Genomic DNA, 14,669 nt, shown 5'->3' with positions numbered 1-14,669 from the left:
TTGTTGCAGCAAAATCCATCTCCTGTGTCTGTAAACAAAAGGACAAAGGACTGACTGCACCTAGAACCCAGGGTTTCTCTGGGGTTTGTTCTCTGGCTCTGGGCCACAACAAAAGCACATCAGGGGCAGGGAGAAAGATACACCAACTTCTAGAATGGCTTCAGTCACAGCCTTTCTTGGCTGCAGCTTGCCACCAGCACTGATGAGCTTGGCTTCTGGGAATCCTGCACTTTAAAATTAAAACCACACATAATCCAGTGCCTACTGATTGTCCTTTTTAAAAAGTACTGGCTTCATAGGACCCCACTTTCTTTTTGGATTTCAAATATGTTTCCAGCACTTCACTGAAATACTCCAAACCTTCACTACAAGATAACAACACTGCTGCATTTCAATACTTTTCCAGTATTTCCCAAGCTGTTCAAAATTCACAGTGACAATCTGCCATTAAAACAGCCCAATCATTCATACACACAATTTTCCTCCTTTCGAGTAATCCACTCCTTAGGTTACACCATGGATTACATCATTTATGACCCTTGCTTGACAAATCATTTTATCTGCAAGACTGGCACAGTCAAACTGAGACAAACATATTTACCACCTGCTTCCTTCTTGAACCGTGTCTCTTCTCCAGCATGGATAAAAACTGTAGTTTTTCCAAGTCCTGAACTACACCATTCTTTAGAAAAAAAATACCAAAAGAAGAAAATGGAAGCACTTCTCAAAATTTAGGCCACTGAGCATTGATCTCTCCTGTTACTTCAGTGATTTCTTCCAGGAGTGTTTCAGTATTTCAGGGGTGAAATTTTTGCCCCAACATTAATAAACCTTACTTATTAGAAATGAACTCTTTAAAGAGGGAAGGGGGTTGACAATTTTCCTATAGATGAAAACAACAGACAAAAATTAAACTTAGCTTTTAAAAAGTATCTTATTACCCTTTATTTTCAGGTGCTTCACAGTGATATGACAAAATAAAGTATCACAACCAATTCTATGTAAATAAAAAATTAATATAAACAAGATCCAAATCTCTCTATATTGAATACAATCAACCATAAATTAAAAAAAACATGCATTAAAGCTATTTCTGCATTATAAAATACATGTGACCCCATTCTTTAAGACATTGAATTTTTCACAAATATATCTTATATAAAAATTAAAATATACATTCTTACTTTTATGATGTTACTATATTATTGCATTGTGAAATAAGTGACTCTTAAGGATACATTTGAGAGGCATTTCAAAGTGTTTCACAATAAATTAATAAAACCATGTCTCAAAACTTTTCCCACATTTTATGTTAACTTTTCACTGTAACAGGTTTGTCTATTGGGTCTGAAACCTTCAAGAGCCCAAGTCAGGCACATGGTGAGCCAGGACTCACAAGCATGGCATCATGTGATCTGAATTTGCTTTTTTAAAGCCATTGCATAGCACCTTTACTAGAAATTACTAATACAGATATGTGGCTGGAGGTTCAGATGTCTGAACTGAAAGCAGAGAACACAAAGCTGCCAGAATACAAAACTTCCCATACTTTTCTCCCACTTTCTTTGGCTGCAGTTAGGGAAGAGTTGTCTTTAGCTGTACCTGTTTCACAACCAAACCTTCTAATTTTAACCCCACTGTATAGGGATGGTAAACAAAAACTGGTGATACAAATTAAACAAACAGAAAATTACCCTGCCTTGAGGAGAAATCTCAGTTGATGAAAAAAATAAATTAAAAAGTGACAATAACAGCAGCAGCAGCAGCACCATTGACCATTGAATGGGCTGCAAGGGACCTTCTAGCCCATTCTCTTCCACCCCTGCCAGAGGCAGGGACACCCTGCAGGTTGCTCCAAGCCCTGTCCATCCTGGCCCTGGACACTTCTAGGGATGGGGCAGCCACCTGGCAAACCCTGAGCTGGAATAATCCTGTGCTGGGCGCTCCTCTCACCTACCAAAAAATCCCACAGCACAGGGACTCCATTCTGTGAGCTACAGAACTGCATCCCCCATCCTGTTTGTTCATCACAGTGGGTGGGAACACTCATTTTAAGTTCTGTCCCAGAAGATATTTAACTCTGAGGTTCAATTCTATCCCAAAACTGCCCTAAGGAGCAATTTGAGACTGAAATCCAGCCCCAGGACAGCTTTGTGTACTGGGGCCATGTGCAGCATGAACAGGATCAGGGGCTGCAATTGAGGGGTTTGCATGAAACCCTGATTCCTGCCTGCCCAACCACAGAGCCAATGGATATCTGCAGACCAGACACCCCCACCTGCATCATCAGGTCTGCGTGGAAATGCCCTCAAAACCTGGCAAAGTCCCAGGGCAGATTTTGGCACCAGGGAAATGTCCCAAGGCCTGCTCTCCTGGGAAGGGAGATGTGCTGGTTCTGTAGCAGCAATCCAAGGCAGCTCCTCTCCCTGCTCCCACGAGACCAATTCCAGGGCAGAGTTTTTCATTATGTCCTGAAAAATCTCACCACAGTAAACTCCTCCAAAATCCAAGCAAATCTGCATCATCTTACCTTTCCTGTTGACTTGCTGTGGTAGCACATAACTCAAAGTTAGAATTTAACAATTTGGAAGTAGAGCAGATGGCTTTTCCTTTATGTGTTTATCCAGAATGTTATCAAAGGGAGACAGATAATACAATTTCTGGCATCCAGTCATGCACTTGAAAATGATAATTTCTTCACAATTTTCACTTATGTCTTCATCTGTTTCCCTTGAAATGGTATATGAAGCCCAGTCATCTAATTTTTCTACTCCTCTCTCTGTGATGAAACACTAAATGTGGCATGTCTAGGAACTCTCTGAAGATTGATTTAATATCCTCTGATTGCTGTCTGAATTCTGACATTGCCTGGGCCTTTAAGAAATGATTAAAGAAACAAAACACATTAAATCCTGTCAGCTGTCCCAGGCAAGTTTAACTAAAGGAATTCTTTTAAACTTCATATTTTGTGACTTCACCTTCCACTGGACCCTGTGTAACAAAGACCAACGCTTCACCTGAAATTTGGATTTTAAAATATCAATTTGTTTCTGACACATCCTGAAAGCTTTTCTTCTTTTGCTCATTCACCATTTGTGCCTTCTGCACGTTCCATCCTGCATCTCCTCACAACTTTGCAGATCCCACAGGGACACCAGGAATTCTGCCTGTTATCTGTCTTAGCATCAGCAGCCTTGGAGAAGGAATCAGGTTGTGAAATTTCTTCTTCTGAAGGGCAGAGGCAAATATCCTACTACATCCCAGTGCTGAGAACAGCAGCATTTCAGGCTTTAGCCTTCCATCCACACTATCTGCTCATATGGTTTGTCTTGCTTCCCCCTCAAGTTTACAGCAAAGTCCATATTTTCATTAATTGAAAGGCAACAGAATGAAGAGAAATGGAGGATGAACAGAAGTACAGGGATATACACCATGATAAAAGCAGTGTTTGAAAGTTTCATCCTAGGAAACTTAATTTCTAATATCATTCTTACGGAAAAACAGAATTTCACAGAAATTCTACCAAAATCAATGAGATATTGCATACAAACTTGTGGGATGAAAAGGTTGGCTGCCTACTACTTCTGCATTTTTACTGTCTGTCAACAGATTAAACTTTGGAACTACTGATTTCCAACTTCCTAAACACTTCTACTGGATTTTATATCAATTCAGTATCAGTTTCATGGATTAAGCAATTTAAACACAGTTCTTCCAAGTATTAGAAGTAGGTGAAAACTGGTGCAGGGTTTAGTAAGGATGTTTAGAGATCAGCTGTGTGTTTTTGCCCAACTTCAGAGACATTTGAACACAGCAGAGGTGTGCAGGACAAGGAGCTGTTTCCATTCACCATTGCAAGCTAAAGTACCAAACAATACCAAATTACTTTGTAATGAAAAAAAGTGACTCTTCTACACAAACTTTAAAGCCAATGCTGTTCACATGATACAGCCACAGAGATTTTAAGGATACTCAGGCCAGCAGCAACTTGTAATTCATTCCAGAGCTGAAAGATAAAAGACAAAGAAGCCTCTGCAAACCCCATCCCTCACATTCTTCATTCAGATCAATGAACATCTGAGCCAAAGCAGAGATACGTTTGCATTTTAAATATCCTTTGTGAAGTGACATTTATTAGCAAGTTTGGCACAGAGAAACCTCATTGGGAGAAGACACTGACAAATCTTGTTTTCCCAGTGTCCCACTAATGACACTGAGTGAATTCCCACTGCTTATATGGAGTCAAGAACAAAATAAGCACTAAACAGAATCATGTAAGTCAATAATACAAATTGGAGATAAGAAAATACCTCACAATTTACCTATGAGGAAAACACCTCACAGGCTACGTATTGTAAAGATTATTCTTTCCCTTCTTCCCTCCCCCTTATCTATAACATTTTGCAGTTTGTAAAGGAGACTTGGCTTAGCTCCTGGTGCTGTACATGTCCACATCTTCAGGGCTGGACTGACCATGGTCCACAAGTTTTGGATTAGGCTTAAATTTTGATGTCTTCCCTGTTCCTGTTAGAGACAGTAAAGAAATATGGTTAAAAAGTATGCATATACTTGAGCTGTAAGGAAGAAAAGCTTAGTGATACATTTTGAGAATTTCTGTATCACTGTAAACTTAGAAAAGATGGAAATCTGTCTGCTCTAGTTCAAAGTGTGTTAAGAAGTGACAGAGGAGGATGAGGGCATGTTGGAATGCTGAGCACAACAGTGGATGGAAAGCAGGACCTCTTCTCACTCTCCAACACCACTTCCTAACCCAGCAGAGTGAGAGAAGAAATTGTGATGCTTTGCCCAGCACATGGAATGGAAGGGAAAGTTTGAGGCATGGAAAAAAAATGTCCAGTGTTTCCTGCCCCAGTGCTCCCAAGAGCAGAGCTGGCTCCCAAAACCTTGCCAGATCTCCCCTGAAGCTGCTGCCAGATGGCAAGAATTCCAAATGAAGACAAACACTCTTACCTAGTTTCACTTTGTAACTTCCAAAAACCATGAACCGAGTTTAGTAAAACACTGAACCCTCCCACCCACTGAAGGACAGTGCACAGGCTGACAGATTTAATGGTACTGCAGTTCCAGAGGATCTAGGGGAATACAAAGGCAGCTTTTTTGAGGTTGTGTCTCCTGCTGCTGATCTGCTTCTTTTCCAGCTACAAAGAATGTTACATTCTCCTGAAAGCTTTGTCCCATTTGGACTGAGAAAATAAACATCTCTGGCAACACAGATTCATTTAGGGCATGGATATTTTTGGCTGTATTAGGGACATGAACTAATTCCACTTATAAAAGTAAAGACAGATCTATAAACACAAACCCAAAAAAGACAGTTTGGACTGAAGCAAGTGTAAAAACAGATCAAAGCATTCCACAAACTAAATCAGAAAAAATTCAGGTGCAAAGCAAAGATATGAATGCATATTACAGTGAAAATAAAGGAAAAAGATATTAAAACCCACATCCAAATAAGTTCTGCTTACTTTCCAGAAAAAAAAATCTGGTAACAATTCCTTCCTTCCAAGTGATTTCCTTGTAACAAAATTCAGAAATTGCCCATTCAAAAGGTAACAAAACAAATTTTGTTCTCCTTTAATAGGTAATTCCACTGTTTTCTCTTACAAATTGGACTACCAAATTTTAGTCTGTTAAATAGGCTGTTACATCATCTAGTTGATTATCTCAACCACTTAAGATGCACAAGGAACCATGGCAGAAAACCTAGTAAAGTAAAATCCAATGCTTCATTTCTCAATTACACACTCCTTTTTCATTCCACTATGGATCATCTCTGCATTGTTAGCAGAGGCTAAAAGTAATGAAATCCATTTGAGACTTCAATCTTCTAATTATAATCCAAATTAAAACCTTTTTGTGTGTCTTGCTTTGGATTATTCCTTATTTTGACCTATGAAAGAACCAGGTTTACATTAATACTGGTTCTCTGACATTATTGAGAGAGACTAGCAAATATTTAATTCTGCTACTGTGACAGGGTCCACAGTGAGAAAATTATCACCTCCCCGAGGCTCTGAAATATGTATTAAATGACAGCATGTAAAATATGCTCTCAAGAATAATATGCACTGACAGTCTGCTCCAGTTTAGAGCAAGAGTAAGTGCAAAATTAAGTCAACTAATTGGATTTGCAAGTTGCCCTGAGATTACACTTGAAATGTCTAATTCACCTGATGAAGGCACTGGCTCTTCATTACTCCGAGACTCTCCTGGAGAAGATTCTGTTGTGTTAAATGATCTTGACTCAACAGCAGACTCAGGTTTGGTATTAGAAATTCCCTTCTTTTTCTTATCTTCTTGCATAATTGGTTTTGACTCTTGCTGCAGATGTGAACCAAACATTAATAAAAGAAAGCACATGGGTATATGCTTAATACATTATTACAAAATAAAGCTTTCAAGTCTGCCAGCTTATCTTTCATGAAATTATTTTTAGATATGACATCATACAATGATATTCAAATAGTCAGCTGCACACAAGGGACACAGCTGGAAAAAGTAAAGTGCATGAATCCCCACAGATCAGATAGAATAAATTCATGTAGAAGGGAACATGCCATGAGTATATACTGAATACAGATATATATGACTGAAGATGTGGTTTTACCTGAGACCCTCCAAGAACCTCACAAGTTCATTTCCAGGTAAGAAGCCTTTAGCCTTACACAAGACTGAAATAGCCCTGAGTGTTTAAAGAACATTTACTACACCTAGTTAGCAGAAGATGGAAAGATAAATCATGGTTACACTGATGAGAAATAATATGTCTTGGGAAGAGGTTTCACTCAGGGGAAAAAAAATGAAGTTAATAAAAGTGTCTGTACCACATCAATTCTTGTTTTGCTATCAGTTTAATGACAGTTATCAGAATCTCATTTTCAAAACTCAGAATTCCATTTATGCTTCTCAGAGGAAATAAAACTGAATGCCAGTGAGCACCGTAAATTTAAAGCAAAAGAGTTCTACATGTTAATGTAACTGAGAAACTGAAATTTTCTTTGAAAAGAGCAATGAAAAATTACTGTGCACAGCTGCAATTTTACTTGGGAAATGCTACTTTCATCAAGGTTTTATAGAGTCCCACTTGAGAAAAAAACCTTTCGGGGTGGATAAAACCCACATTTAATTCTGGGATTACTAACCCAGCTCCCATATGTAATTTACAGAAGGCTGGCAAGGCCTCAGCTGTTTATTATGTCCTCTTTTGACCACCTCACTTAAAAATCACAAACAACACAAACCACACACAAAATCCCCTAAAAACAGAAAAGCAGAGAAACCAGAGGAAAATAGAGGGGAACAAGAATTATGTCAGGGATAGAAAGCCTGCTTTGAGAGGGTTATAGTGGGGAAGAGAATGTCAAAAACCCTGCTAACTTTTCCCTGTGTAGTAGGTCAATATAAAGAAACTGCTGACCATTTATTCACTATGGCTGCAATGAGGACAGGACAAGGAGAAGAAATAAATCCGATATGGACAATTCATATCACAGGGTAAATAAACCAGACTTCCTGCAAGGGTTGTAGAAGAGTAGCCAGTCATACCTTCTTGTAATCCGGAGTGCCTTTGTCTAAATTCAGGGGCTGCTTAAGACTAAAGCTCGAATCAAACTGGATCCTTTATGCCAAGGTAAAAAAGGAGGTCTAAGAGAAATTAATTCTTCTCTTGTGCACCCTGCATGCATTGTGGGGCTACAGAGGGGATCTCAATATCTACTGGTGTGAAAGGTGTAAAAACAATTAAACACCGAAGTGACAAAAAGATCAGATTGGGGTTTGTGCCTCGCTTAACACCATCAGTAAACCTTGAACAGCAGAAGAGTCTACAAGCTCCCTCTCAATGTGTGAGTTATCATTACTTCCCAAGTCCTACCTTGGTGACAGTTTCCTTGTCTGCCCACAGTGACCTCACAGCCTCATAGGTCTGATGACTCGCACAAAGTAACTTTTTCCCAGTTACCTATTTTTTTTAGAAAAACATAATTTAACAACAGCTTTTAAAATACAGACTATTCAAATGAAATTAATCATGTTTGCATGAGAACATGCTTGATCTGATACTAAGGCATCTACTTTTCAAGATCTAGTGCATATTTCCCTCACATCAAGCAAATTGTAAATAATGTTTAAACTGGTATTAGGAATCCACATTTCCATGCTAAATCCAAACGAAATAAAACCCTGATCAGCAAAGTGTGCTGGTAATGTTGGCACAATAGATGGAGCACCAGGTTAAAGGATCCAACTTGTTCCACTATGTTGGAGATGACCACAGATAAAACCAGAAACTTACCTTAGCAATGACCACTGACTGAGCTGGGTAACAAACAGAATATCCTACAGTAGTAAGTCCCAATGGATAAGCAATTCTCTTAAATCTAGAACCTGTACAAAGCCAAATATTTTGAATAATTAGACAAAATGAAATGCAAACTAAGTAGTTGTAGCAATTAAATGCAGGAGACATTGATATTCTGAAAGAGAAATAAGCCAAAACTATCTTTTCCAGTATCATGAAGAATGAGAAGAAGCATTGTATCATTAGTCCTGCTCTGTCAGCTCTCATCTCTCTGTCATTCTCCTAACAACAATCAATAATGTCCCTTCCTTTACCAGGAAGGATTCTTTCAGTCACACAGGCTTTTGCCAATGTTTCAGAAGAGCATTCTGACCACTGAACTGTTACATGCTCCATACCCCACAGACCAGTAATGAAAACAAGCAAACCCTACCTTTTCTTGCCAGCACTACACCAACCAGGCCTGACACCGTAATTACAGCGGCTTTGGGAAGAAATTCTGGGGGGGGGTTGTTCAGGTAAACATAAGCATCTAAGAATTGGAAAAAAAGACAAAAAAAAAGAAGCAGGGCAATTGTGTATCAGTCATTTGATTTTATTTCCCCCTTAAGAAATAAAGGTGAACATTTTGATTTTACTGAGTTTATATAGATAAAATGAGACAGATATGTGACTTGCCTACCTTTTCCAAACTGAATTGTATCCATTATTCCGTTTTTAATGAAGACATAGACACTCTAAAAGGAAAGAAAAAACCAAAACCAGAAAGTAAAATCTCTGCAAATGTAGCTGTTCCCATATATCTCAGCACAAGGAGACAAAAGAAATATTGTGTAACTTTAAAAGACCCAAACCAGGTCAGTGACCTTCTAGAAATGCTGTACAGAGATCTACCCTCTTTTTTACATATTCATATTTTTAAAACTTATATTGACAATTAATTAAAAAAAAAAACTCTCTAATGTAAGCTCACTTTCAGTTTTTTCAGTTTTTTCAAAACTGACATCTCAGGAACTGTAGAGAAGGAAAATAACTGGACGTCAACTGTCAAAGAAAATTCAGTTCTGAAATACAATCTTCTCTTCCCTAGAGACTTTCCCAGGAAAACTGAAAGAGCAACACCGAATTTGTACCACCAGAGGTCACTGCTACTCAGTGACAGGAACAATGATTAACGGGATAAAAAAGTTTGGTACAGGATTGTAACGAGTATTTCAGTCATGCAGTCAGTGACAACGTTTTCACAGACCAATGGAATCACAATTTACAGAAAATACATTTTTAATTTTCTTTTTTTCAACTATCAGGGTCTACATTTTTTTGCAAAAGCAAGACACAAGCACAAAATCTCCTCCTGCCAACAGCCAGGGTGAAGTTGCTGTTTCCAAGCAGGTCCAAGAGCAGTGACAGGCACCACAGTCCCTCCATCTGGAACACGCAGTAACAGAGCTGGGAGGTGTTTCTGATGCCTGTGAGGTTGCCTGCTACAACAGATAGATGGGATGAATTCTGTATGTGGCTTTTGTCAGGTACTGCCCTTTGGAAGCAGCTCCTTCTCCATGGACTATACCTGGAATGTCAGACTCTAAAACTCCCTCAAGTTCTGCCAGCAAGAATTTACTGACATAACTCCTGCTGTAGAAGGAAGGCTCATTTTCCCATCCAAAATTATCTTATGCTAAGACAAGGAACTGCCAAAAAATCCCTCCAGGGGGAAGTAACCTGGTTTTTTTTCAGTGGTTTAGTGTAGTGCTGAGAGGAACTGCAGGAAATGTTGGTGCAGACATCCCTTACCTGACACCAGCCAAAATAGCGGCCCGTTGTCGTCCGCACTGCCGTGAGCTGCTGCTGCAGGCGCCCGGGCTGCTCCTCGATGTACTTGGACTTCAGAGGGGGTGCACTGTAAATGGGGAGCTGCAAACAAAGGCACAGCTGAACAGCAGGGCCAGAGCTCTCTGCTCTCATCAGCTGCTGCATTTGCAGTGGGTTTTTCAAGCCTGCAAAACCCTCAGTGCTCCCATTACGGCAAACAAAGCCGCTACGTGGAATTGTGAACTTTTAGAGTTCCAAACTGACTCTGCTCAAGTGGGACTTCACTCCTTAGAAATGAAAACTGAAATAATTGTATAGGTTCTGAGAAGCAGAATTACTCACTATGGAGCAAAGGCAAGTGAAAGAATAATTAGAAGATGGATGTGGGTATCACTAGGAATTGCACATTAGGAAAGGACTCATCAGTAGTTCTATTTTCACCTTTTCTGACTTCATTTTTGAAATACTGTAATGATGAAAATAAGATAAAACTTTACTAATTTAGTATTGTAACACTTTGTGTTTTATTTGAGCCATAGTGGTCAGTTACTTATTATCATTTATTACTTTGCTATGTATTTTAGTTACTGGGTAATATAATTCAATGGACAGAGCTGCTATTCTGCAGATTTTTCTAGTATTATTTAAAAGACCAAAAAAGAGGAAGAGATACCTTATCTGGCTTCACCAGCTGACTTTTTGATTCCTTTTCTGTTGCTGCATATACAGTAATACATACAAATGGCAGCCCAGAAGAAACAGCTGCCAGCTTTGCCACCTGGGATGGACAGAGAGATGAAAAAAGGGAGTCTTAATGCTGAAATTAAAATTTCCCTTGGGATTGATCAAATATGGGATTAAACAAGTCATTTTTAAAACCATTTTTCAGCATTATGCCTTTTAGAAATGTCTTCTGACTTATACAAAGATTTTCCCAAATTATAATGGTAAAAAAATGGTTTAAGGTCCCTGACAACAGTTTATTGTCTACAATACCAGGAAGAATTTTGTGTTCAAAGCCACACTGGTGCTTCCATCACTTGTCAGGGTAAATTCAGTTGTAATTTACTCAGCATGCAGGAACTCCATTTTTGAAGAATTAATAAAGAAAAAACTATTTTCAACCTATCATAATTCAGATTGCTTATTTCTGTACAGCATGCTACCAGAACAAGACACCAATTTTCAGTAGACACTAGAAGGAAAACTAAAAGTGACAGAGCATGAAAAAGTTGTATTGTTCACTTAAAAAAAAATAAATTAAGAGTCACAATGGATTCTATGCTCAATGCAAAAGAGAAAGCTATACAGGGAATGATCAAAGTGGTCCAGCTCCTGACTGGCAGTAATTGCTTTACTTTTGGGTGCCTGCAGACAAACACATAAATGTTTAAAGATCCAAGGAAACAGCTGTACTGGCTAACATTTACACTAGCACAGTAATCCCAAGAGGGATTCACTCTTTTCTACTGAAATCACAAAGAACCAGAGTGAAAGAAAAAGCAACATCACCTTGATTGCACTAAAGAGTCTTCATTGCATGGAGTTGTTTATTCTGTTCCTTATCTAATCATGAGGTGCACTAAAAAGACCTCATTTAGCTAAGCTGTTTCTAGTATTAATTTATTTAAATTATTTTATTAAAAGTTACTTATGAGGCATTATGCATTAAACCAGGAAAATCATACATTGTTTAGCTAAAGAAACCAAAAAAGTATTTTACCTATGAAAACTTCTACACAAATTACTGAGAATTACAAAATGGCAGGATCATATTGTTATATCAAACACTAGGAAAGAAGCACAGAGAAAAAACACCTGCAACAAGCTGGAGCTGTGGAACACCTTGGAACTACATCTTCAGCCAGCAGAATGACTCCAGAACATCACCTGATAACTGACTTACAAATAAATAAAAATCTTCTTTTTGAGGAATTCGGGAAATTGTTGCAGCTACAAAAGCCACAAAGCCAGGTGACATTTCTGGAGGTGAATGCTGCACAGACACAGAGCTAAACACCACCAGAAGGAAGCAGACATGGCAGTATTTTTGATGAGAAGCCTGAACAGCAATTATTTGCTGAAGAAATACATTATATGCTCTCTAGCAGAAAATTGTTACAGCTACGCCTCTTAATAGTAGAACTGGAGTAAGACCAATCAAAATATAATAATAAAACTGTCAAATGTACCTGGATAATTTTGGCTTTAAGTCTTTGCATTTCAAACAATCTGCTTCAAAGTGTTGGAATCTTATCAACGATCAAAAATACAGATTCTATTAAAAAAAAAAAGTTAAAAAGCTACATCACTACAAAGAATTCACTATCTTTCACTCAAAAGATGCAGAATACAAACTAAACCATAATAAAACCGTACAGATAATTTATGCTAATCTCTAACACATTGTTTCCCACTGAAACTGCAAATTCTGCGTGCTTGCTTCAAGAATTGGAGCACGAGTCAGGAAACCTGCCCTGAAGGCAGGAACTGCCTCAAAACAAATGGAATCAAAGGAGTGGAGTATATGCAAAAATCCAGTACATGGATTTATATAAAAAAACATGTGAGTTCTCTATCACAAAACATGAATCTACTAGCCAGGTTAAAATAAGATTAAAATTTAGCAGCTACCTCATATCATATTTTCTATAAAACATGTTAATTAAAGAATAAAGTCATAGTTTTATGACTTTCTCCTACCACTGAGATATCTTGAGGTGGATCACAAAACTGTATCAAATCCTGTTGGTTTATTTTTCCCAGAAGTTACAAGAGACATGATGATTGCCAGAAGCTTGTAGGCCAAACTCAGTATCCTAATTCAGGTATGTATTTATAAATCTCTGATGACAACCACCAAAAACCCCTACACAAGTGGAACAGATCCTTCCACTTCACCTCAGCTCACTGATGCTCCATGGATTTGGTTTTAATCTTGGTCTGCCAGATGGTGACCCACAGAAAGTGGAATCTTAAGAAGAATAAAACTTATTAATAATAGTAAAGAACACATAAACTTATGTCACTTCACTTAACGTACCGAATCATTCAGATTTATGTACTGAGCCAAACTATTTCAAGATCCAGACAGACAGCAAAGCCAAAGAGTTTCTTTTGCTGCAAAAAATTAAGGCAAAATGCTTTATTTTAATTTCTCTGTCTGTCCTCGTTGGCACCATCCTTTGCAGATATATATGCACATTTTAAATGCCTTAAAAAAGTAAATATGAAGATTCATGTGAGAGGAACCTATTCATCAATTTGAGTGTGAGCACTGGAAGACCTGTCTAAATATTTGTGAGAAAGCTTAGATCTTTACATACACGTTCTTCTGTCTGAAGACACTAGAGATACTTTAGATACTTGTAACCCTGTTAGCATGATTTTAACAGCCTTGTTTTAGTGATGTACAGCACCACTAGCACTTTATCATGTTACTACCAAACTATCATCTCGATATTCCTCGAGTTGAAGGTGTTTCGGGGGCTGAGATTATATGGAGAAGAACCAGAAGAAAAACACTGCTTTTATTCCCTTTTGCACAATTTAACCACTTCTCGAACCAGCTCTTTTCCCCTCACGTCCCACATCACAGAGATCTCTCACTGCCCCACTCCTCCACCTGACCCCGGGCTTCCGCGGCACCCGGGGCTCCTTCCCCCCAGCGCCGGTGGAGCTGCGGGCGGGCCGGGCGCTCCCGAGGGCGGCACGGAGCCGCTCCAGCTGCCCCGAGCCCGCGGAAGAGCGAGAGCGGAGCCTGAGAGGCAGCGGAGCCGCGGGGCCGGGGCAGCGCCGGCCTGAGGGCAGCGGACACTCACCTTGGCCGCCATGTTGGACAGCGCCGCGTACGGCGCGCGGGAAGGGCCGCACCGGGCGGGGCCGAGCGGCCGGGGCGGGACCGCGCTCCGACCGGGCGGGATCGCCCTCAGGCGGGGCGGGCATTACCCCAAAGCGGGCAGGGATGGTACCCCTCAACCGAGGAGGGATCGCCCTCAGGCGGGGCGGGCATTACCCCAAAGCGGGCAGGGATGGTACCCCTCAACCGGGAAGGGATCGCCCTCAGGCGGGGCGGGCATTACCCCAAAGCGGGCAGGGATGGTACCCCTCAACCGGAGCAGGGATGATCCTCCTCAGCAGGGGTGGGATTCCCCTCAGCTGGCATCGCTCCAAAGCGGGCAGGAATCCCTCTCAACTGCGGCGGGGTCACCCCCAGCCGGGATCGCCCGAAATCGGGAAGAGATCCCTCTCAGCCGAGATCGCCCTAAGGCGGGCAGGGATCCCCCACAGCCGGGGCTGGGATCGCCCCCAGATCGACAGGGATGCCCCTCAGCCCGCACCGCACTCACCCGGGACCACCCTCAGAGCACACAAAATCCCCCATAAACACACAGTCGAAGTGCAGATAATTCGTTTATTGAAGTCCAAATTTACAACTGAAGTTTACAATTTTATTTTTTTTTCCCCCCAAAACAAAAGCTTTGCTTGAATTTAGGAAGAATAAATGTTTGTTTTTGTTTTTATTTTTGTTTTTTTA

At 40.0% G+C, this 14,669-nt stretch overlaps 1 protein-coding gene across 3 annotated transcripts; it reads right to left on the bottom strand.

Moving 5' to 3' along the window:
- Window positions 1-915: 915 nt before the first annotated feature.
- APOOL (apolipoprotein O like) lies at window positions 916-14,450 on the bottom strand. 3 transcript variants are annotated; one of them, XM_086850849.1, is made up of 10 exons: window positions 13,954-14,450; window positions 12,325-12,410; window positions 10,806-10,910; window positions 10,115-10,234; window positions 9,003-9,057; window positions 8,754-8,852; window positions 8,315-8,406; window positions 7,895-7,981; window positions 6,192-6,342; window positions 916-4,524 (listed from the first exon to the last, which is right to left on the bottom strand). In XM_086850849.1, the coding sequence occupies exons 2-10, from the start codon at window positions 12,352-12,354 to the stop codon at window positions 4,427-4,429; spliced, it is 837 nt and encodes a 278-aa protein (XP_086706975.1). In that variant the 5' UTR covers window positions 12,355-12,410; window positions 13,954-14,450; the 3' UTR covers window positions 916-4,426. The 3 variants fall into 3 exon arrangements, with proteins under 3 accessions (XP_086706975.1, XP_086706976.1, XP_086706977.1); XM_086850850.1 differs by lacking the exon at window positions 13,954-14,450 and adding an exon at window positions 13,176-13,943; XM_086850851.1 differs by lacking the exon at window positions 12,325-12,410 and having other exon boundaries at window positions 13,954-14,265.
- Window positions 14,451-14,669: the final 219 nt, after the last annotated feature.

Source organism: Cyanistes caeruleus, chromosome 14 (assembly GCF_971803275.1).
Source record: "Cyanistes caeruleus chromosome 14, bCyaCae1.hap1.1, whole genome shotgun sequence".
NCBI classification, from domain to species: Eukaryota; Metazoa; Chordata; class Aves; order Passeriformes; family Paridae; genus Cyanistes; species Cyanistes caeruleus.
This window is presented reverse-complemented; position numbering and strand designations above follow the sequence as displayed.

Bases quoted from the DNA above. Each gene is read 5' to 3' on its own strand.
- APOOL (XM_086850849.1), bottom strand. From the start codon at position 12,354: ATGCAAAGACTTAAAGCCAAAATTATCCAG. The intron at 7,982-8,314 runs GTAAGTTTCTGG...TAAAAAAAATAG, and splicing joins AGTCAGTGGTCATTGCTAAG to GTAACTGGGAAAAAGTTACT. The intron at 6,343-7,894 runs GTAGGACTTGGG...TCACATCTGCAG, and splicing joins ACAAGGAAACTGTCACCAAG to CAAGAGTCAAAACCAATTAT.